The 23,803-nt window shown below is 38.1% G+C and overlaps 1 protein-coding gene across 1 annotated transcript in view; it reads right to left on the bottom strand.

Annotated features, from left to right (window-relative positions):
• Window positions 1–9,319: 9,319 nt before the first annotated feature.
• LOC107602310 (glutamate decarboxylase 1) overlaps window positions 9,320–23,803 on the bottom strand; it is a 21,525-nt gene continuing 7,041 nt past the window's right edge. The window contains 13 exon segments of the mRNA XM_016294775.1: window positions 9,320–9,914; window positions 10,066–10,155; window positions 10,269–10,376; window positions 11,670–11,819; window positions 11,965–12,043; window positions 12,707–12,771; window positions 12,874–12,990; window positions 14,627–14,681; window positions 14,765–14,844; window positions 15,728–15,878; window positions 17,924–17,941; window positions 20,905–20,954; window positions 23,047–23,062. Coding sequence (XP_016150261.1) covers window positions 9,741–9,914; window positions 10,066–10,155; window positions 10,269–10,376; window positions 11,670–11,819; window positions 11,965–12,043; window positions 12,707–12,771; window positions 12,874–12,990; window positions 14,627–14,681; window positions 14,765–14,844; window positions 15,728–15,878; window positions 17,924–17,941; window positions 20,905–20,954; window positions 23,047–23,062 — 1,153 coding nt within the window. The 3' untranslated portion in view covers window positions 9,320–9,740.

The following is a 23,803-nucleotide window of genomic DNA, read 5'->3' as shown; positions in this document are numbered from 1 at the left end:
CTTACACCTTAAAGTGAAACCTGTTCACTGAGTGGTGTTCTTCTCACCGAGAAGACCCCCGGAAATGTCCGATTAGAGTCGTGCTGTCCTTTCTGCAGCAGGGGTTGGAGTGAAGGCTGTCTCCCTCCATCCTTAAAGTCTACGTGGCTGCGATTGCTGCCAATCACGACCCCTTCGAAGGGAAGTCGGTGGGAAAGCATGACCTGATTATCAGGTTCCTTAGGGGGGCGAGAAGGTTATATCCTCCACGGCCCCCCTCCATACCTCTTGGGACCTGTCTCTAGGCTCAGAGCACTACAGCAGGGCCCATTTGAGCCTTTGCAGACAATTGAGCTGAAGTTTTTGTCAATGAAAACTCTGCTCCTGCTTGCATTGGCCTCGATCAAGAGGGTAGGGGACCTGCACGCATTTTCGGTCGACGATTCGTGCCGATTCGTGCCTAGAGTTCGGGCCGGCTGACTCCCAGGTAATCCTGAGGCCCCTGCTATCTTCAGCTATGTGCCCAAGATTCCCACTACTCCCTTCAGGGATCAGGTGGTGAGCCTGCAAGCGCTGCCCCCGGAGGAGGCAGACCCAGCCCTAGCTTTGCTTTCCCGTCTTTTGCTCCCGTCCGGGCATTGAGATGCTACGTAGACAGGACGCAAAGCTTCAGGACCTCAGACCAGCTCTTTGTCTGTCACGGAGGCCGGCAGAAGGGGGATGCCGTCTCTAAGCAGAGGATGGCCCACTGGATTGTGGATGCCATCACCTTGGCTTATCAGGCACAGGGTGTGCCCTGCCTGTCCAGGTTGCAAGCTCACTCTACTAGAAGTGTTGCATCCTCCTGGGCGCTGACTCGTGGCGCCTCGCTGGCAGATATTTGTAGAGCTGCGGGCTGGGCGACCCCCAACACATTCGCTAGACCCTCCTGTGTTCTCACCTCAAATGGATAGAAGCACTGAGAGGCCCCAGCTTCGGGTCGGCTTGCTAAAACCGCTCCAGAGAGTCCATATCGTAGACGCTGTCAAGCTCCTCCATCCCCTAGGCAGCCAGACGTGGCGGAGCGTCTGGTGCCAGGCCCTCACTCTATGAATCTGTGAGAACCGGTAGAGGGCTGGGTTCCATATGTAGAGACCTACAGTAAGTGGATCCCATATGTGTAAAATCCACGGTATAGCCTCAGAGCCTGTGTTTCCCTGGCAGACTTCCTGCTATTTTCTAAGAGGGTTATAATCACCTCTAATCTCCATATGCACCTAAACAGTTGTTCATATGTGTAAGTGCTTCCGAAACCTCCTTCGGAAAGGATGGGGCTTCCGCAACGTTCCTGTCCCAAGTTGTACGGGTACGTTTTCCTAGTGTTATCCAGTCTTACTAAGTGGGTAGTGCCATAGCAACAGTAGCTGGTCTTCTTGTGGTAAGCCCTGGCCTACGGCAAAAAGTAGGGGCACAGGAGGCTTCCACGGGACACTGGAAGGGGCAGTAACTGTGGCCCTTTGGTAGGCATCCAAATTCGTCGGTCATCCGACGTGACGTCGAGAGTGACCGACTGAAAGGGAACGTCTCGTTTACGTATTGTAACCCTCGTTATCTGAAGGAGGGAATAGAGATGTCACGTCCTGTCGCCACAGCTTCTGTACCACCGCTGAGCGGTCGGGTCACCGGCTCGGCTCCTCAGCGAAAACCTGAATATGCGCTGCACCGGCTGCCTACTTATACTCACACTGTGATCAGCGGCAGCTGGATGCAATAATTGCATGTCAATGTGCATTGGCTCGTTTAGTTTACACTAAAGATTACTACAAGTAGATTGGTCTCTCTAAGCGAGATCCCAATTTGTCGGTCATCTGACGCCCTTCAGGGAACGAGGGTTACAATACATAACCGAGACGTTCTTCTGAACTTTCTATTCATCAAAGAAACCTGAAAAAATGCTACTCAGCTGTTTTTTAACTTAATAATAATATTTTTTTAGCAGCAAATCAGAATGCTAAAATGATTTCTGAAGGTTCGTGTGACTGGAGTAATGATACTAAAAATTCAGCTTTGAAATCACTGGAATAAATTACATATTAAAATATATTAAAATAGAAAACAGTTATTTTAAATAGCAAAAAAGTATTTCAAAATGTTACTGTACTTTGGGTCAAATAAAATCAGGCTTGGTGAACAGAAGAAACTTCTTTAAAAAACATAAACAATCTCACTGACTTGTAGTGTATAGACAACTTTATTTTTTCTCTTATTTCTAGCTTTGGCTAAGAAATCAGATACACTGCTGGACAATAACCAATAATAATGATTTGTTTATATACTACAAACACTTTTTTTATCCCATAATAAGGCAGAATAATTTCTATACTGTAATAAATTACTTTATTACCTGGAGATGACTTGAAAAACACAAATAAACCCTATATGATTTATATGTATGTTTAATGTCTTCATGTTTCCAAACGTTTCTGTTTTTCTGTGAAAACAACTGTTTTCTTACAGATAGCAAGATGCGTTTGCCCATATTAGGGATTTCCTGGTACGTTCTGCACAGAGCACCCTCCGGCTTCGAGTGTGAATGAAGCATACACTGCATGGAGTGTTTTGTGCTCCGCGAAGTTCATCTCGCCTTTATTCTAGGTCCGAATAAAACATCAGGTCATACACAGACTATCCTGTCTCTTTTTATTTAAATCTATATTTATTCACACCGGCTCTTGAAAACCTCTATGCGAACACACTTGCCTGAAAAAGTGCAGGGGACGAATTTACATGATATTAAGTGTGGGGGACATGCCCCCTCGTCCCCCGCGTGATCTACGCCCGTGAGCCTACGTAATACTTGATGGACATTTGGGCACTGTCAACCTTAACAACATCCCAATTACAGACTCACACACTGTGGACCAAACAAATACTTCTGAAGGCAAGGAATAGACCAAGCATCACACTCCAGTACCAGTAGGCCTACAACAATTACTTGTGGAAATGATGATGCTTTTCAAGGTGCTCTAAATCTTATTTTACATAACTGATTAGGCATAGATAATGATGCAGTAATCATTATGAATGATTGCTGAAAGAATAATCAGTGAAGTATGGTTAACACAGTATAATTTAGTAAGGACTGCACAAGATGCTCGTATATGCAGAGCTTAATGTATTAACGCTGCACTGATTACACTGCGTTCTAGCAAGTGATTTAGGAAGGAACAAATAAAGGAGAATATGACAGGGAAACAAACTGGCAGCCCATTTGTTGTCAATATCATCAGTGTTTGCGGCTGATGCAGGCAGTGCCAGAGAGAGCAGCTGCAGATCAGACCGCTCTGGAGATACTGGCTGTGTCTGAAATACATACTAGCTCACGGCTTGCTGCATACTGCTGCATGCTAAGTTATTTTTTTATTCGTAGCAGTATGTGCCATTATTCCTTGTCACATGACTTCATATTACCTGTAATCCAGGCATTTAATTCCCATAGACTAGATTCATACTGGCTGTTATTATAGCCTAAGCCAAAACATCAAGTCAAACAGCAAAAGGAGCAAGTCTCTTCGTGTAATACATAAATCATTAGCATGAATACCTTTAAGCCACCTTAAAGTAGAGTATAGTTAAGGCAAGACATCACAGGTAAGGGTAAAATGAACAGAGATCACCATACTTCCACCAGTTGATTAATCACTGTACATTAAGACAATTGTTTTGTACCGCACGTGTTCTAAAACATTATGTTTCAATTATGCATTATGCAATTAAATAGGCACTAATTTGCATTGGCCTGCATGTCCACAGAACATTGGATAAAGACACGCAGGTTCAAATTTCTACATTTCTTGTTTATTTTGTTGAGTATTTTATTTTATTATTATTTTTTTACATCAGGGATATTTTGGATATCTCCTTTTATTGCTACATAAGTCAGAAAAATGTATAAATAGTGGATATTTCCTTTGCACTGTCTGAAAATATCTTAAAATTTATCAGTGCATGGAAAAAATGTGTTGCATGTATTGTCTTGCCTTTAAGGTTTATCTCTATACAAATCAATACCTAAATAGGAACCTAGTAGTATACGCAAAGAGCAAAAATAATATATAAACCATAAACCATCACTGCGTGATGTATGATTTGATATTCACAAAAATGATTAAACTACTTTTTTTTAACTCAGTATTTTACTCAGGAGAGTGTATTTCAAATACTTTAATAAACTAAAAAGTGGGCCAATTTAGTTTCAAAGAAGCATTAATTTGAAGTAAAATAAGTCTTATTTTTTGGGGTGGACTTGATAGTCCCAAGGAATCTGTACATTTTAAAAACACCAAGAACCCAACCTGAGACTTACTAACACCACTAACACAAACCAGTTTTAGATAGGCACTGCTTTTCACCCATACATCAAAATCAACCAAACATATTAATCAAACTAGATTCTAAAAATAAACTATGAATGAGGTGTGTTTGTCTGAGATACTGCGAACGTGTCAGATGGTAATACCAAGTTACTTTGATATGCACCATGATTGACCAAGATTACCATATTCATGCACCATTGCATTCACACAGTACTCAAAAGCACTTCAAAGAATATTGTGCTACTTATTGTAAAAAAAGAGAAATTAACTGTAAAGAGGTTTCACAGCAATCTGTTTTGGTTTGGATGGTCGTCTTATGCAATGGCAAAAGTGTGTGAGAGCAAACTGCCTTGTATACAGCATATATGGGGTAAGAGCAGACGGCTGGTTTTCTCAGTCTACTGCCCACAGTCTACACAGCACACCTGAGACGTGTGTGTGTGTGTGTGTGTGTGCACGAAGAGAGCCAAGCTTATTCTTTCCAATGCAGCTCTAAGTTTAATAATGCCTGTAATTGGAATGGATGGGCGCAGAAGAGCTCTGCTAGGACTGTGAAGATAATGTGAGTAAGTGAGAGCACTATTGGCTGCTTGCCACAAGGTTCCACAAGGCTTTTCCATTTGACATCATGGCAAAATAACATTTACAGGTTTATCAGTGGAATCTCAAACAGAAAGCGATAAATAGAGATAAAAGAGAGAGAGTAGATAAATAGCGTTTTAACAACAGATAATTAATAAAGAGTTCCTTGACGTTACATACACATACCATTAATCATGCAATTCCATAATTGATGTCCATATATCATTATGGCATCACTGTGAAACCCCCCTTTTGGAACCTTTACATTTACATTCATGCATTTTGCAGAAGCTTTTATCCAAAGGAACAAAGAGGAACAAAGCAATTTGTCAAAGAGCTAACAATATTCAATAGGCCTACAATGCCTGGTTTATTATACAACTAGAATAAGAGGCTTTTATTTTTTTAAACGTGTAAAGCTGTTGTTGTTTTCCATGTCTTCTGCAATGCCAGAAATCACACCATATCAGGATGCAGCAGGATGAAACCCAGCTTGAAATGGAAAAAAGAAAAGAAAAAAACACATAACTATACCTTTTTCCTGCATTAAGCCAACCCAGATAAAAGAATGCTGAAATTGGCTCCCCACAGGCCGCCTTTGCTTATGAAAGAGAACAAGGTCTGATGGCTTTTATGATAAATATCTTTAAAGAGATAAATAATGAGCAAACCTGCTCCCACAGAGGACTGGAAACACTTCACTGCTGTGATCACTCAGTAAAACTCCTGCTCAGGGATATTAATGAGAGAAATGAGGAGTGACAGAGGAGACTGAGGAAAGAGAGGCTGGTTATAAGATGAGATCTGTAGATCCGGAGTCTCTTTTCCCTGTCCTTAGGCAAATCACTTTCATTTACTGCAAAGGGCTTTCTAGAAAGACTGCCTGAAATCTGCCACAAGAAGCTTTTTGGGTAAGGTAATGGTGCGTTTTGTAATGATTGCATTTCGATTAGAGAGCTGCATTTAATGCTGCAGCTGTGTCTCAACATTATATCCAATGGCTGTGAAATTCAGAGATAATCCCTGTGAAATGAGCTGGAACATGGAAATTCAGCAGTTTATGGAGTCTAATGAGTGGTGTGGCCTCTTTGTCTATTAAAATGAATGATGACCTCACCACAGTGCTTTGATTTTCTTCCTCTTGTTTGATGCACTGAAGACACCCATCTTTTTCCTCAGAGAAAACCATTATAAGGTAGAACACCATTTATTTTTGATCTGAGATGTTCAAGGAGTAGTTCACCCAAAAAAAAAAAAAATGCTGAAAAATGTTCAGGCCATCCAAGATGTAAATGAGTTTGTTTCCTCTTGGAAACAGATTTGGAGAAATGTAGCATTGCATCACTTGCTCAGCAATGGATGCTATGCAGTGAATGGGTGCCGTCAGAATGAGAGTCCAAACAGCTGATAAAAGCATCACAATAATCCACAAGTAATCCACACCACTCCAGTCCATCAGTTAATGTCTTGTGAAACGAAAAGCTGCACGTTTGCAAAAAAACAAGCAAAAAATTCATCATTTATCATCATAATACTTTCTCCAGTGAAAAAGTAATCTCATCTGAATCAGTAGAGAAATATGCACAGATCAAGTAAAATCAGTCCAAAACAGTTCTAAACTTGGTGATTTTGATGTGAGAGACAATAGGGAATGGACTTTTTCATTGCAAAAAAGTGATATTATGGATTATGGACTCATATTTTGGCCATAAGTGACAGTTTAAAGTTAAAAACACACAGCCTTTCACTTCACAAGGCATTAACTGATGGACTGGAGTGGTGTGGATTATTGTGATGCTTTTATCAGCTGTTAGGACTCTCATTCTGACGGCACCCATTCACTGCAGAGCATCCATTGGTGAGCAAGAGATATAATGCTACATTTCTCCAAATCTGTTCCCATGAAAAAAAAATAAACTCTACATCTTGGATGGTCTCAGGTAGAGTCTTTTTTTTTTTTTTTTTTTTTAGCAAATTGTCATTTTTGGGTGAACTATTCCTTTCATTTGCTTTTATATAGATAGAAGAGGAACAAATCATTTCTAAGCAGTGTTCTATTCTCAGTCTATTTGGCAACTCTTGGTCTAGCATACTGAAAAATATGTAACAGGCAGTGATACATGACAACCATCATTCCCTTCTTTTATGAATACACACAAAATAAACCAAGATTTTTCAAGCTGAGTGTTTATTTCTACTGGTAACAGTGAACAGTAATATTGCACATACTGCAAGCCAGTTAAAATGCACATATTTTTTAGTTAGTAAACACTCAGGCACTTCAAGCTAGAGATCATTAGCTTTACATCTACTGTGCAGACTGAAGTAAGCAAAGCGTACACAAAATACAGCATTAGCATAGTTTGTTGATTTAGGAATGTGAAATTGTGTTTGGTCTATATTGAAGAAATTAAACTTAATTACTAATACTACAAATATAGCTGCTAATAAAATACATTTCCCTTTCTGGAGGATCATCGCTGTGACGTCGCTGTGCTTTTCTCTTAACACAAGTTAAGATACTTTATTTTAGATTTTTCTTTTTTCACTTTAATTCATGAATACCATTGACTAAATCTCAGCTACAGCATTCATTGCACTATGGTTAGAAAATGCTCCGTTATATTCATATCTTAAGTTAGACATTCATTTCTTAAACTAAGTTAGATACACTACATGGCCAAAGGCACTGATGTTGGGTGAGGGGGTCTGGAAAAGTTGTTTTTAGTAGGGTTCACGTCTGGGCTTTGTGCAGGACTGTCAAAGTCTTCCCCACCAGACTTAGTAAACTATATATGGACCCTGTTTTGGGCACCACCACTTCTCTAGACGGGCATTATGGTGTAGCATTGAAATTTGTCTTTACTGGAGTTACTGGAATAGCAAAACCCATTAATTAGAATGAGATGTTCACATACTTCTGGCCATATAATGTAGCAGAGTGTTACAAGTATGTAGACTGACAATGAAATTTCATTTTTGTTCTATGTCTTTGGTTAATGAATGAATTAAAATCTCTAATGCACTGTTTTAAACAATATAGATAAATATTGTCTCTCAAAATACAAATGAAAGGGTACAAATAGAGGAATAATATCTTTACCACTATTCAAGCATTTCTTACTGTAAAACTATGTGATATATGTTTGTCACAAACAATCACAATTTACACATAAATTCTAAAAACACAGCGTGTCAATACAGTACTTGGTACAATGGTACACACTTCAGTTAATCTTCATGACATAACAGCTAAGAAGTTATGCATTTGTGCAATCACACGGACGGTTCAGATGGCTCTTATAGATGGTGGTATATTACAGTATATTCTTAAACTTTTTTTATTGAGAATTCAGACCAGTTCTGGATTTTAAAGGAAATGTTCACAGTTGAAAAGTTATGCTCTATGTCCCTTAGTCTGTACAAAAATGTAAAAAAAAAGATTGTGTTTAAATTAATACATTTACAGTGGATGTCTATGGAGCAAAAAAAAAAAAAGTCAGTCTCTTATTTTTTTTATAAAGTGCTATCTTATGGTATTTGAACTGCAGGTTTCTTTATCGTAATTGTGACTGTGACTTTAATACAGTGAGGCATTGCTACTCCAGTGCCTTGCCTGTTAAATTTCCACGGAGAGAGCAATGCTGTAAGTACAATTTGTGTTTCTTTGTAGAAAGGGACAAATTGTTTTTTATCATAGACACGGTCATAGAGCTTAACTTGAACTGAACCATGAATATTTCTTAAATGTACAGTTGTGCTGTATAGTATAATATTTCCTGTTAAAATAAAGGGTAACACTCTACAACAAGGCTTCATCACTTGAGTTAATGCATTGGATACTGAATAATTGAAAACGGACAGTTGAAGTATTAGAAAATAATGCACACCCAAGGTGGTTATGTAAGGACTGTAAGTTTAATGGCTTCAAGAACAGCAACGCTACCATCTCACTACTGAGAAATGTCATGCAGCTTTTCAGTTTTCAGCGTGGGAGAAACATGTAAATAGTTTATCATTTTTATCTTACTGTTTAATATATGTATCTGATTGGTCAGTGTTGTTGTGTGATTTTGTTCTTTTGCTGTTGTAGGCTGTAAGAACTTTTGAAACAACTGAAATCATTTGACAACGTGATATGGACATGAAATACCATCAAGTCCTGCTTGGAACTACTTTAGCTGCACTCTAAAACATTCTTCAGCCAATCAGGATCAAGTATTTGACATTAATTAATGAGCAAAATATTTGTAGTATTTATTAATATAACACATATAATATACTGTTATAATATAACAGTATTTATTAATCTTTGTTAACCTTTGTTCATAAAAATACAACTGTTCATTGCTAATTCAAGTTAGCTCAGGTCCATTAAATAATTTTAGATGTATAAGTAAATATTAAAAATAACAAAGTAAGATTAAAATATGCATGAAGTATTTGGCAATGTCAGTTCATGTTAACAAATGTAGTTAACCAGAAAGGGAACCTTATTGTAAAGTGTTACAATAGAAAGAACACAATAGACAGGAGACAAGAGAACAGGGGGAAGGGAAGAAGAGAGGACATATAATGTCATAGGCGGAAATCTGATCCTTCATTATGAAATTATAGCTTTAAGAGCTCACCACCTCTGCATTCTGGAATGGCCAGTTTCCTAGTGGAACATTCTAGAAATCCGAGAGTTTCATTATTCTAGTGCACCTCATTGGACTAATACTCTAGAATGTCCAGCTGATACAATACTTCAAAACGTCTTCTCCATTTCCTATATTTCTACAGAATTTACTAACATCTACTGCATTTCCAGCCCTGTGCACTCTATAAATCCTGTCCCAGTCTTTCTATCTCATCGATCAGGAAGTCAATGTCAGACCTGGTTACAGCCGGATTAGAGACAACCATTCTGAAGAAGTTGACCTTATCGCCTTGAGGCTGGTAGCCCACCATTGTTGTTCCACACTCCATCATCATTGCCTTGATCTTGGGGGCAACCTAGATATAATTCACAGGACAGAAGCTTAAGGTAACTGGCTAAATAAAATGAGTGGCATAAAATATGTGGCATATACACATGTGTATTTGATCAGTTACATACGAGCAACTTATGTAGACTGAGAAGGAGTGAGTGTGAGTATTTACTTACCTTATGAAGTCGTTGTCTTTTCTCCTCTCCATCTGGCAGAAGCCGCAGGCTTGGAGGAATGTACCAGAAACACACATTAGTGTGTTGGGGCTAAGAAACGGACAGAAGGGCATCATTAAAAAGTTATGAAAGAAACCTTGACTCTGAAGAGTACTAGTATGTGAAGGACAGTGATAAACTCTATTGTGGTTGTTTTCACTCACCTCCCCTTGAAACACCATCTCATATCCTTCTCGGTTCTTTATCTTGTGGTAGAGATACTCAGACAGCTCCAGACATCTGTCAATGTGCTTCTCAAAGCCTATAGTGCCCTGTTAAAGAGGACAGATCCATAACATCACAACTGATATTCTACACAAACATCTTTGTGCTGGGATAACATTGATTCTATGTTACAATACAGTAAAAATACATCCATCCAACTGTTCATCCACCCATCCATCTCGCCATCTATCCATTCATCCACCCACCCATTCTTCCCTCCATTCATCCATTATCTATCCAACCAGTCATCCATCATCCACCCATTTGTCCATCGTGCATTCATCTATTCAACCATCCATCATCCATCTAATCGTTCACCAATCCATCTATTCAACCAGTCATCAATTAATTCATTATCCATCCGTCCATCCATCCTGCCATCCATCCCTCCATCCATCCATCCTTCCTTCCATTCATTAATCCATCCATCCATCCATTCATCAACCATTAATTTATCCATCAATCCATTATTAATTCCAACTGTTAATTCATCCATCCATCCACCCCTTCATACATACAACCATTCATCTTCCACCCATTTATTCAACTATTTAACCATCCATCATCCATCTAATTGTTCTTCCATCTATCTATTCAACCAGTCATCAATTAATTCATCATCCATCCAACATTTCATCCATCTATTCGTCCATCCATCCATCCATTCTTCCTTCCATTCATGCATCCATCCACACAATGCATCCATCACCCATCCATCAATAATTCCAACAGTTCATCCAGCCATCTATCCACCCCTTCATACATACAACCATTCATCTTCCACCCGTTTATCCATAATCCATTCAACTATTCAACCATACATCATCCATCTAATCGTTCATCCATCCATCTGTTCAACCAGTCATCAATCATTCAACTTTTCGTCCATCTGTCCATCCATCCATCCACAACTTCATACATAAAACTGTTGATCTTCCACCCATTTATCCTTAATCTATTCAAATATTCAACCATCCATCTAATCTTCCGTCCATCCATCTATTAATCCATCAACCATCCAACTTTTCGTCTATCCATCCATCCATCCAACCATTAATTTATCGATCGACTGATTGGTCCATCATCCATCCATCCATCCATCCTTCCTTCCTTCTTTCCTTTCATTCATTCATTCATCCATCTAAACGTTCATGCATCCATCTACCCGATGCATTCATCCATCTATCCATCCATCCAACTGTTCATCCATCCATCCATCCATCTGATTTGTTTTTCATCACTGCATTAAAACCATGATTTCTGCATCTTGCATTTGATGAATTCATGAGTAACACATTATCAAGCACTGAGGTTCTGATCTCATGGATGTGCACACACACCTTTGACTTCCACATGAGCCAGAATTTGAAGATGTCTACATGGCGGCCACACTGTATGGCCTTGTCCCCTGTGTCATAGGTGACATCATACTGCTTATCCGGCTGAAAGAGATATCCTGCACACATGGAGTTACAGCCCTGAAGAAGACCCTGAAAACACACACACACACACACACACAGTGAGAGAGCAGGAACAATGAATGGAGATGATCATAATAACATGTCAGCAAGCAGCTCTCTCTCTTTTGATTCTTTGATTTATTTTGAAACCCCCATTTCTCCTTTTCTCTCTTACCTTCTCTCGGACCAGAATGGCGGAGCACTGTAGTGGAACGCCCATCATCTTGTGTGGGTTCCATGTGACAGAGTTTGCTCTGCAGAAACAACACTGATCAGAACACGCTGTTCACACATGTGTAGTTAGTAATAGAGAAAATTACATAGTAGAGTATGTGCTTAGCAGGTGCATAGCAAATATTATAACATTTGAAATTTGAAGTTTCCCCCACTTTTGGAAAATCATTGTATTTTAGTGTTATGTTGTGTGTCAGCAGTGTGAAGATAACTACATGCACTGCATGAACTAAATGTTTTTGAAAAAAAACAAATGCATGTTAACGGCAATTAATTTAAACATAAACATAACATATTTAATTTGACATTATTTCAAAAGTGCAGTCTTTAAACTAGTCTTAAGTGGGTTAAGAAACATCCATGTAAGTGTACACTCTTAAGTACACTTCTGTTTATTTCATTAATATTATCTGCATGTACATTTTTAAAAATATAATTTTAAGAGTTGAAGTACACTACAAGTGGGCATTCAATACAATTAAGCTCACTTCTTGTTCACAAGGTTGAACAACAAAGTGTTAAACATTACTGCACACGTAGCTGCTTCTTATCCAATTACGATTACTATGTGAATGTTATGCCACCCAAATACTACTCATGAAGCAAGCTGATAAGTTTTATAATATGTCTCTCCTCTTTTCAGACCAACCCTTTGCCCTTGGAGAGTAATTTATTTACCATACCTCTCTACGCCATTCAGCTTGTGTCTGTGTTTTCTAGACAGCAGCAAACCTCCACCCCATGCACCCTTAAAACACACATTCACACCATCAGTTTAAATGCACCTTATTCAGAGTGTTTCACCATAATCAGTCTGTTAAAGTGAATAATGAAATAAACACAAACGTACATCCACATGAAGCCAAATGTTGTATTTCTCACAGATGTCAGCGATCTCATTGATTGGATCAAAGGCTCCATAAACTGTTGATCCAGCTGTAGCATTCACAAACACTGGCACAAACCCCTGGACAGCAGAGACACAACAAAACCATTTCACCAGATAACATACACAAGAGTCGGTCAAAACAAAATCTTTCAAAGAGATATCCTTTATAAAAGTTAAAAGTTAGCCACACCTACCTAAAACGGCTCGTTCTAACACGCCCCCACATATCTATGTCACGATGTGGGAAGATTTGCATAACGCCGCCCAAATGTTCACGCAAAGAAAGAAGGCATAACTTTTATTCTCGCTGTAGTATTGTTGTTGCCGTGAAGGCGCTGTGTGTTCGTTGTGAAAGCGAAACTACTTTGTTTGGTCTTCCAAAAGAGGACGATATCCACTTCGTCATGCCTAGAGCTGATCCGTGCTGGTCGTTGAGGAAATACATCAACTTCGCGCTGTGGATCGCCGGATCGGCTTTCACCGTGGACGAAGCGGAGTCCAGCCCGGGGTCGTCACATATGGTTGCCGCAAGCCCGCCGGACGCTCCTTCGTCGAATCTGCCGGCCGCGCCATTCTCAAGCCCGCCCGCCTCTGCTCACTCAAGCTGGCCTCCGCTCACTCAAGTGTGTGACGCTTTTTCATTGTAAAAGCAAAACTACTTTGTTTGGTCTTCCAAAAGAGGACACGACTAGAAATCAGTGGTTAAGTTGTATTTACAACACTGTTCCAGAACAGTTCAACCCAAATATTCAGATGTGTGCAGTGCATTTTATGGAGGACTGTTTCCTGATCCTGGAAGAGTAGACTACAATGCTGGCTGTTCTGACTCACAGACTGTAAGTACGTTTTTTATATTTAAAGAATTTGCCACTGATGATTCAAACGTGAGTTTTTTGGGCAGTGTAGAGTAGCACTTGTTGTTTGTCATTTCTCCGATCACAAATGCAAGCATGGTTTTATGTTACGCTCCGGCTGGACAGGGCATCACAGTATGTTAAGGGGCGTAACATTTCCGTCACACGCTTGAGGTATTCAGCCAATCACAACGCACTGGATAGCTGGCCAATCACAGCACACCTCGCTTTTCAGACCGATGAGCTTTGTAAAAATCGACGTGTTTCAGAAAGGCGGGGCATAGAGGAGAAACAATAATGTACAGTATGTGGAAAATAATGTGTTTTTTGATCCTTAAACCGCATAAACATATTTCATAACACCAAATACACAAAATAATGTTATTTTTAGCAGCATCATATGACCCCTTTAAATCTTAATGGGCCAATACTAAGATACTATGTTCTGATTTCATTCATTCATGTTTGATCAAATAGTGATATTAAAGAAATGTTGCCGTTTCAATACAGCTTTAGCTTTAGAAGTCCAATGTGCTTACAATCAAAGTCTGCAGTGCAAGAAATTAAAGGTGTGAAGGCAGGAATGTGCATTTTGTATTTTGCTCAAGCACTAGTAATTCTTCCTTACAAAACTGTGTGTTATCGGAGCTGTAAAATTTATAAAGAATAATAGACGAAAACAGACGAACGTGATTACGCATTATTGTCTAAATGACTGTGTTTGAAGGTTTGCATGGTTGTGGCAGAAATTTCAAGACTGGATTCTAACTTTATACAAAGATGCAACACAATAGTCTCATATAATGTTGAAGTCTTTTGGGTAGAGTAGAAGAGTTTATTCTTGTGCACTGGAGACTCACCTTCTGCTTGGCATCAATGACTTTGGCCTCCAGATCAGCCGGAATCACTCTACCTCTAACAAAACACGCAAATGTTAGACTTTCATTGATGAGACAGTCCACAAACACACAGCACAGACACAGAGAGCCTCCACTTACCTCTCATCTGTTTTCAGCAAGATCAGATTCTCTGTGCCGAAACCCAGCACTGCACTGGCCTTCTTTATAGAGTAGTGACTCTGGGAACAACATGGCAACGGACTGGTAAGTGGTGGGGTTTGTACATTTATAATTACATTCAAAGCTTCAAAACGGACAGTCAAGACCCATAAAGAAGCACCAGCCAGCATAACTCTCACATCTCATTTGCATTTGCATACGTTCAAATATGGTGCATCAAGATCTGTCATGGAATCAAGATCGTTTTAATGCATGCAAATGAGACGTGAGAGATGCAGCAAAAGGAAAAGGTTTAGAGTGAATTGGTCTCACAAAAAGCTAGCATATGGTTTCAGAAGACTGCATTCACTGCATGCATTGCATGAGAAAGAAACACCAAGATATTCTGCTAAACATTTTCTTATGAGTTTGATAATACGGATGAGTAAATAATGACATAATTTTCATATTTTGTCCCATTTCCATTCTATGGGTTGTCTTCAGAAACAGTTCATGGTAACAATGCACACTGAGTAATAACTTAAAAATATTGGGAATACTTTCAGCTCAGCATCTAACAGCGTACCGAAGGAGAGCGAAGACAGAGAGCGAGTAAATGACCTACACGTTCAGAGGTGAACAGCACCAGTCTGGGAGCCGCTGCCATGCCTTTGAAGCTAGCATATGGTTTCAGAAGACTGCATTCACTGCATGCATTGCATGAGAAAGAAACACCAAGATATTCTGCAAAACATTTTCTTATGAGTTTGATAATACGGATGAGTAAATAATGACATAATTTTCATATTTTGTCCCATTTCCATTCTATGGGTTGTCTTCAGAAACAGTTCATGGTAACAATGCACACTGAGCAATAACTTAAAAATATTGGGAATACTTTCAGCTCAGCATCTAACAGCGTACCGAAGGAGAGCGAAGACAGAGAGCGAGTAAATGACCTACACGTTCAGAGGTGAACAGCACCAGTCTGGGAGCCGCTGCCATGCCTTTGATTTTAACCTCAGGGTAGTGTTTATACCGTGCCACCATCACACTGTACATGTTTGAGATTGCTCCTCCTGCAAGAACACACATTATACCACATCAAATAGGTCTGTAAGTAGCCCTATAAATATCTGATGCACATATTTCTAAGGCCTTTATCAACATAATCAAAAGTTTGCTGTTGTACACAATCTACTACACACCTTGTTTACATAAATGGCCATATAAATATCAGCAACTGCACCAAATTGCATATTTTAGTTTTTTTCTCCTTGAGTGTAAGCTCTATATTTTCCTAGATCACACTGTAGGACACAAAAGCCTGATGTATCTAGTATAATGCTCAACAAAAAACATACATGCAAACTTTTTGAAATATTTCTTTATTTAATTTTTTTGTTTAGTTTAGTTCAATATACTGTTTCAGTAAAAATATATTTTTCTGACTATTTTTTTCATTTATCAGGCTTTTAGTCTTAATATTGTGTAGTAGCTGTACATGTTTGAGATTGCTCCTCCTGCAAGAACACACATTATACCACATCAAATAGGTCTGTAAGTAGCCCTATAAATATCTGATGCACATATTTCTAAGGCCTTTATCAACATAATCAAAAGTTTGCTGTTGTACACAATCTACTACACACCTTCTTGTTTACATAAATGGCCATATAAATATCAGCAACTGCACCAAATTGCATATTTTAGTTTTTTTCTCCTTGAGTGTAAGCTCTATATTTTCCTAGATCACACTTTTGTAATAGCTTTTGGGTAAATACAATAAAACCACACAGTCATACAGTACATTCAGACAAGAAGGTAGTTTTAAAAGCAGATTTGAATGTTATTTATTTAAAAAATAAGAATAATTGTATAAAATAAATTGCACCAGTTTGAACACCTTTCTTGATTTCTGTCGTGTTTTTTGTTGTTGTTGTATTTCGCTTCATAATTATTTTTTTACTTTATGTTTTGCTCAAATAAACGAAAGTTTTTTTTCTGGACAATAATGATGAAAGTTTTCAACATATTTTTAGAATATTTACTGAAACAAAAAGTCAGACTATTCCTTATTCTTCCTTACATACAAACGTCTGTATATGATCACTCTAAAGTACTTCATGAGGAGAGCAAGACATTTTACAAGAGTTCTTGATCAGATTTGATGTCATTTTCTAAGAGTGTTAATTTGCTGTTTTATAACACCATCAGTTCTGTCATAAAACTGACTGCTGGCCATTATAAGCATTAAGCAGCAGTGTCACACAATACAGCCCCTAAAATCCAAAGATGCAGTCATTTGGGAACGAGGGACGTAAATCTGAGGACGTGGAGTAAATCTTTTATTGATCAAAGGAGAATTTGGGCATGGACTGTGAAAGACACCATAAAATCTCTGACCCTCAGAGGTCAAACAGGACCAGGGGACTCACTGCTGTTGTCCTTATATAAATGAAGAAGATCCCAACGGACCCGTAAAAATACTTTCAACTTCCTTTAAGTTTTATAATCTGACATCAGAGTCTTTAGACCAGACCATGCAGCCATATAGTTTTTAAAGGACTGGCACGGTTAGTTTTAGCATGCCTTATAACTTTAAGCTTAAAGGGATAGTTCACCCAAAAATGAAAATGTGATGTTTATCTGCTTACCTGCTTATCCAAGATGTAGGTGACTTTTCTTCAGTAGAACACAAATGAAGATTTTTAACTCAAACCGTTGCAGTCTGTCAGTCATATAATGCAAGTGGATGGGAATCACGGCTTTGAGAGTCAAAAAAACATACACAGACAAAACCAAATTAAACAATGCGGCTCGTGACGACACACTGATGTGAAAAGACACGAAGTGATCGGTCTGTGCAAGAAACTGAAGAGCCGTCCTCGAGAGCCGGCGCCTGACACGTCCTCGACCGCCACCTATCTCTCAAATGGACCATTGACCCTCTATCTACAATCTTAATTGGGAGTGTCAATGGTCCATTTGAGAGATAGGTGGCAGTAATGCACTTGTAAGTCTGCGATCCGCCGTAAAGCAAGAAGAAAAAGAAGACGCCTCACGCGCCGGCTCTCGGGGATGTGCTCAGGACAGTTCGGACATTGCAGTGCATCAGAGGTAAAAAAAACAATATAAATACTGTTCAGTTTCTTGCACAGACCGATCGTTTCGTGTCTTTACACATCAATGTATCGTCACGGGCCGCAGGGTTTAATTTGGTTTTGTCTGTGTATGTTTTTTTGACTCTCAAAGCCGTGATTCCCATCCACTTGCATTATATGACTGACAGACTGCAACGGTTTGAGTTAAAAATCTCCGTTTGTGTTCTACTGAAGAAACAAAGTCACCTACATCTAGGATGCCCTGGGGGTAAGCAGATAAACATCACATTTTCATTTTTGGGTGAACTATCCCTTTAACAAAGACTATTGTATCATACATGACACACACGTGATCAAAACTTTGCTGGAAAACATCCCTTTTAGCAAGTAAAATTTATTTTTGTATAATTGTAATAATGTAAAAAACAAACAAACAAACAAACAAAAAACAAGAACAACAAGAACATTTACTGGACTGAATCAACTTAGGTTTGCTTGATTATCCAGACATCATTTTTAGAAAAAGCATGTTGAAATGTGAGTATCAAAAATATCAGTTTAAGTACTCTCAATCATCATTGTACTGCATTGTACCGTGTGCTTCAAAAATACTGAGCTTTGATCATAAAACTAAGCATTTAAATATCATCTTACTAAGACATATTATTGGGAGATATAGAGTGACAACTGATATTTATATGCATTTTGTGCAAGTAATCTGTTATACTGTTATAAAGATCTCATTGATTTATATTACAAGCTGTCCGTTTACTTTTTGGCCTTATAAATATCAGCAACTGCAGCAAATTGCATATGTTCTGTTCAGCTTTTCCTCCTCAAATATGAGCTCCATATTCTCCAATATCACACTAAACCATAAATGCCAAATGTGTCAAACATAATCCTCAACAACAAACACATATGCAGATTTTTTTAGTAATTTGTCCAAAGATTCAAATAAACAATTTCTTAAAAAAAAAAACAATAAAATACATTAAAAAAAATATACAGTTCTGACAATAGTAGCATAGCAGTGTTTACTAAGACAAGCATCACTATTACGGTTTCTCATGATTCAGAATCTGAACAAACATTAAACATAATTTAAAAAATGTGTGTAGCCCCTCCCTCATCATTTGTGCTACATGCATGTATGACACCTCAACTTTTGTTAAGAGGTGTGATATTAATATTATAAGCAAACTAATCCATTTTCACCTGCCATACAATAAAATGAAGAACTCACTTGGACATAAATGGAATATCTAGAGATCAGAACATCTTAGAGACTTTTTTGAGAGGGCCTGTAAGCAACCACAACAACCTAGCAACTGCATAGCAACATACTAAATGCCGTACAAGGGTATATTTTGATCTTATAAAACCACTTTTGTTTTTGCCACTTTTGAACACTAGATGCAGTCTGCCTTTAGGATGAACAGATGAATGGATGGATGGGGAGATGGACAGATGAATGGATGGAAGAAGAGCTGGGGGTGGAGGTGTGGATCGTGTCAGAGTCTCAGCTGGCTCTGTGTCTCGTGTTTAGCTCTAAATTAGTCTTGACCAATGAGCTGGCCGTGTCCGTCACATATCACTGGAGCTTTTCTGATGAGAGCTAATGCGTGTTATTCTGAGCTGCCAGTCATTTTATCCCAGTCTTCAGTTAACAGAGCAGCATTACACTTCATTTGCTTTCCCCGAATTTAATAGTGCTAATATGTTTTATTCTTCGTTTGCATTTATATTTTATGTTTTTGTTTCTTTTGAAATTGTATGCGTAGCTGATTCCGTGTAAATGAAACGCTGCATCAGCACAGTTATGTTTTATGACATCTGTGCATGAGTCTTCGAAATGTAAAAATGACTTCATGGTCAAATAGACTAACTATGCAAAAATGATGTTATTGCTGTTGCAATGAAAAAATTAATAAAATAAGTGGTGTTATTCAAGTCAACTGTATTATTTTACATCACTGACCCAACCTACATACAGTCAAACCAAAAATTATTCAGACACCAGATATAATTTTTTTTTTACTAGTGGGTGCAGGACACTATAGTTCATTTATGTAAGTGAGGATAGCAACATATTATACCCAAAGATTCTTCATACAGTGGACTACCAGTAAAATTAATACAAATTTGGAGCCAAAAATTATTCAGACACTTTGACCTGACCATGTTTTGCTTAAGTGTTTTTTCTTTAATTGCTAGTGTGACCTTTTTACACCACAGCCTGAACAACATTAAGCATTGCTTGGTAATCGGCTGACCTAAATTGGTATTAATTGTGCACTTAAATTTAACAGCTGGCAGCTATTCAACCGAATTCATTACATACCTTTCTATCAAAGTTATCTGACATTATCAAGATGAATTTGTTCTGAAACAGTTTAACTCTGAGCTATTGTCATATTTTATTACCATTTTCTAAACTATAGCGAATACACTGTGATAATGCGAGAAATGTTGAAGGTGTCTGAATAAATTCTGATTTGACTGTACATCAATTTATACCAGCAAAACTGTGTGTTACCAGTTAAATCAGGCAGAAATAGCTCCTTAAGGTAATACTTGCAGGTCACCACTTTTTTACATTGTGGTTATAAATTGTATCAAAAATATCAGTTTAAGTACTCTCAATCATCATTGTACTGCATTGTACCGTGTGCTTCAAAAATACTGAGCTTTGATCATAAAACTAAGCATTTAAATATCATCTTACTAAGACATATTATTGGGAGATATAGAGTGACAACTGATATTTATATGCATTTTGTGCAAGTAATCTGTTATACTGTTATAAAGATCTCATTGATTTATATTACAAGCTGTCCGTTTACTTTTTGGCCTTATAAATATCAGCAACTGCAGCAAATTGCATATGTTTTGTTCAGCTTTTCCTCCTCAAATATGAGCTCCATATTCTCCAATATCACACTAACCATAAATGCCAAATGTGTCAAACATAATCCTCAACAACAAACACATATGCAGATTTTTTTAGTAATTTGTCCAAAGATTCAAATAAACAATTTCTTAAAAAAAAAAACAATAAAATACATTAAAAAAAATATACAGTTCTGACAATAGTAGCATAGCAGTGTTTACTAAGACAAGCATCACTATTACGGTTTCTCATGATTCAGAATCTGAACAAACATTAAACATAATTTAAAAAATGTGTGTAGCCCCTCCCTCATCATTTGTGCTACATGCATGTATGACACCTCAACTTTTGTTAAGAGGTGTGATATTAATATTATAAGCAAACTAATCCATTTTCACCTGCCATACAATAAAATGAAGAACTCACTTGGACATAAATGGAATATCTAGAGATCAGAACATCTTAGAGACTTTTTTGAGAGGGCCTGTAAGCAACCACAACAACCTAGCAACTGCATAGCAACATACTAAATGCCGTACAAGGGTATATTTTGATCTTATAAAACCACTTTTGTTTTTGCCACTTTTGAACACTAGATGCAGTCTGCCTTTAGGATGAACAGATGAATGGATGGATGGGGAGATGGACAGATGAATGGATGGAAGAAGAGCTGGGGGTGGAGGTGTGGATCGTGTCAGAGTCTCAGCTGGCTCTGTGTCTCGTGTTTAGCTCTAAATTAGTCTTGACCAATGAGCTGGCCGTGTCCGTCACATATCACTGGAGCTTTTCTGATGAGAGCTAATGCGTGTTATTCTGAGCTGCCAGTCATTTTATCCCAGTCTTCAGTTAACAGAGCAGCATTACACTTCATTTGCTTTCCCCGAATTTAATAGTGCTAATATGTTTTATTCTTCGTTTGCATTTATATTTTATGTTTTTGTTTCTTTTGAAATTGTATGCGTAGCTGATTCCGTGTAAATGAAACGCTGCATCAGCACAGTTATGTTTTATGACATCTGTGCATGAGTCTTCGAAATGTAAAAATGACTTCATGGTCAAATAGACTAACTATGCAAAAATGATGTTATTGCTGTTGCAATGAAAAAATTAATAAAATAAGTGGTGTTATTCAAGTCAACTGTATTATTTTACATCACTGACCCAACCTACATACAGTCAAACCAAAAATTATTCAGACACCAGATATAATTTTTTTTTTACTAGTGGGTGCAGGACACTATAGTTCATTTATGTAAGTGAGGATAGCAACATATTATACCCAAAGATTCTTCATACAGTGGACTACCAGTAAAATTAATACAAATTTGGAGCCAAAAATTATTCAGACACTTTGACCTGACCATGTTTTGCTTAAGTGTTTTTTCTTTAATTGCTAGTGTGACCTTTTTACACCACAGCCTGAACAACATTAAGCATTGCTTGGTAATCGGCTGACCTAAATTGGTATTAATTGTGCACTTAAATTTAACAGCTGGCAGCTATTCAACCGAATTCATTACATACCTTTCTATCAAAGTTATCTGACATTATCAAGATGAATTTGTTCTGAAACAGTTTAACTCTGAGCTATTGTCATATTTTATTACCATTTTCTAAACTATAGCGAATACACTGTGATAATGCGAGAAATGTTGAAGGTGTCTGAATAAATTCTGATTTGACTGTACATCAATTTATACCAGCAAAACTGTGTGTTACCAGTTAAATCAGGCAGAAATAGCTCCTTAAGGTAATACTTGCAGGTCACCACTTTTTTACATTGTGGTTATAAATTGAATGTGCAACAGCAAGTCAATGGGAGGTTTTAATATTGTAATCTTTTTATTATTATTATTATTATTTTATATTATAAATGATAGCAGATGTAAAGGCTAGAATTGAGGCTATACATTATGCAGTTTGGACTTAATTAATAGTAGATGTTTAATACTTAACATTAGGGGTTTATGTAGAAATTTTGAGGAATATAAAAGTTCTGCCTTGTAGTACCATACAACTTCATAAATAGGTTAAAGTAAATTGCTGAATTGTCTTATTTGATCAAATTGATTTACTCGCTCAACACAACAAAGCTGAATGAAGGAAGGGGGAACTCACATGTTAGTGTTGGCAGTAGAGGTCAGCCACTCTCCAGCTAAACCAATGATGTCTAGACCTGAAGACAGCTGGTTAAAAAACCTTGGGTGACCTACAGAGAAGGAAAGAAAATGAGACACTAACACCATTTGTATATGCATGCACTCTTAAAAATAAAGGTGCTTCACGATGCCATAGAAGAACCTTTTTGTTTCTAAATGGTTCCATAAAGAACCTTTAACACCTGAAGAACCTTTCTGTTTCACAAAAGCTTCCTTGTGGCGAACGAATGTTCTTCAGATTATAAAAAGAATGGTTCTTCTTTGGCATCGCTGTGAAGAATCTTTTAAGCCCCTTTATTTTTAAGAGTGTGTGTTACTATAACATTTTGAAACATTCATTAAATGGGACGAGCAGGTGAGGGTCACCCGTGCGGACGCCGTATTTGAGCGTGTCCCTGCAGTCCACCAGGATCTGCTCCAGACTCTCCGGCTGATCACACAGCTCTAAGTTGAAGCCCTCCATTCCCTCCAGCAGCTGGTGCGGATGATGGAAGTCCAGCACTTTTGTGGATCTGTCGAAGGTCTTGCGCACATAGTTCGTGAGGATGTCCACCACCTCCAACAGGAACTGCATCGTATACTCCTCACCATTTTTAGCAGGAAGCAGATCTGTGACCAAAGTTGTTACACAGATTCTTCAGTAAATCAAATTGCTGCTTGTTCTTACAGTTTCCTTCATTCATAGAAAAATATGTCATTTACACATGCTGGTGAAAGAGAGATCTTTCTCTCTTTTTAACGTTTTTGAAAGAAGTCTCTTGTGCTCACCAAGGCTGCATTTAATCACTATGTGGAAATATTAGCATAATGCCGCCCAAATGTTCATGCAAAGAAAGAAGGCGTGGTTTCAGTAACCGCAGTTAGTGTTGAAGCAGCCATGTCA

The sequence above is a fragment of the Sinocyclocheilus grahami genome, unplaced genomic scaffold (assembly GCF_001515645.1).
Source record: "Sinocyclocheilus grahami isolate Dianchi unplaced genomic scaffold, SAMN03320097.WGS_v1.1 scaffold324.1, whole genome shotgun sequence".
NCBI classification, from domain to species: domain Eukaryota; kingdom Metazoa; phylum Chordata; class Actinopteri; order Cypriniformes; family Cyprinidae; genus Sinocyclocheilus; species Sinocyclocheilus grahami.
The sequence above is the reverse complement of the archived record's forward strand: the minus strand, read 5'-3'. Positions and strand labels throughout refer to the sequence as shown.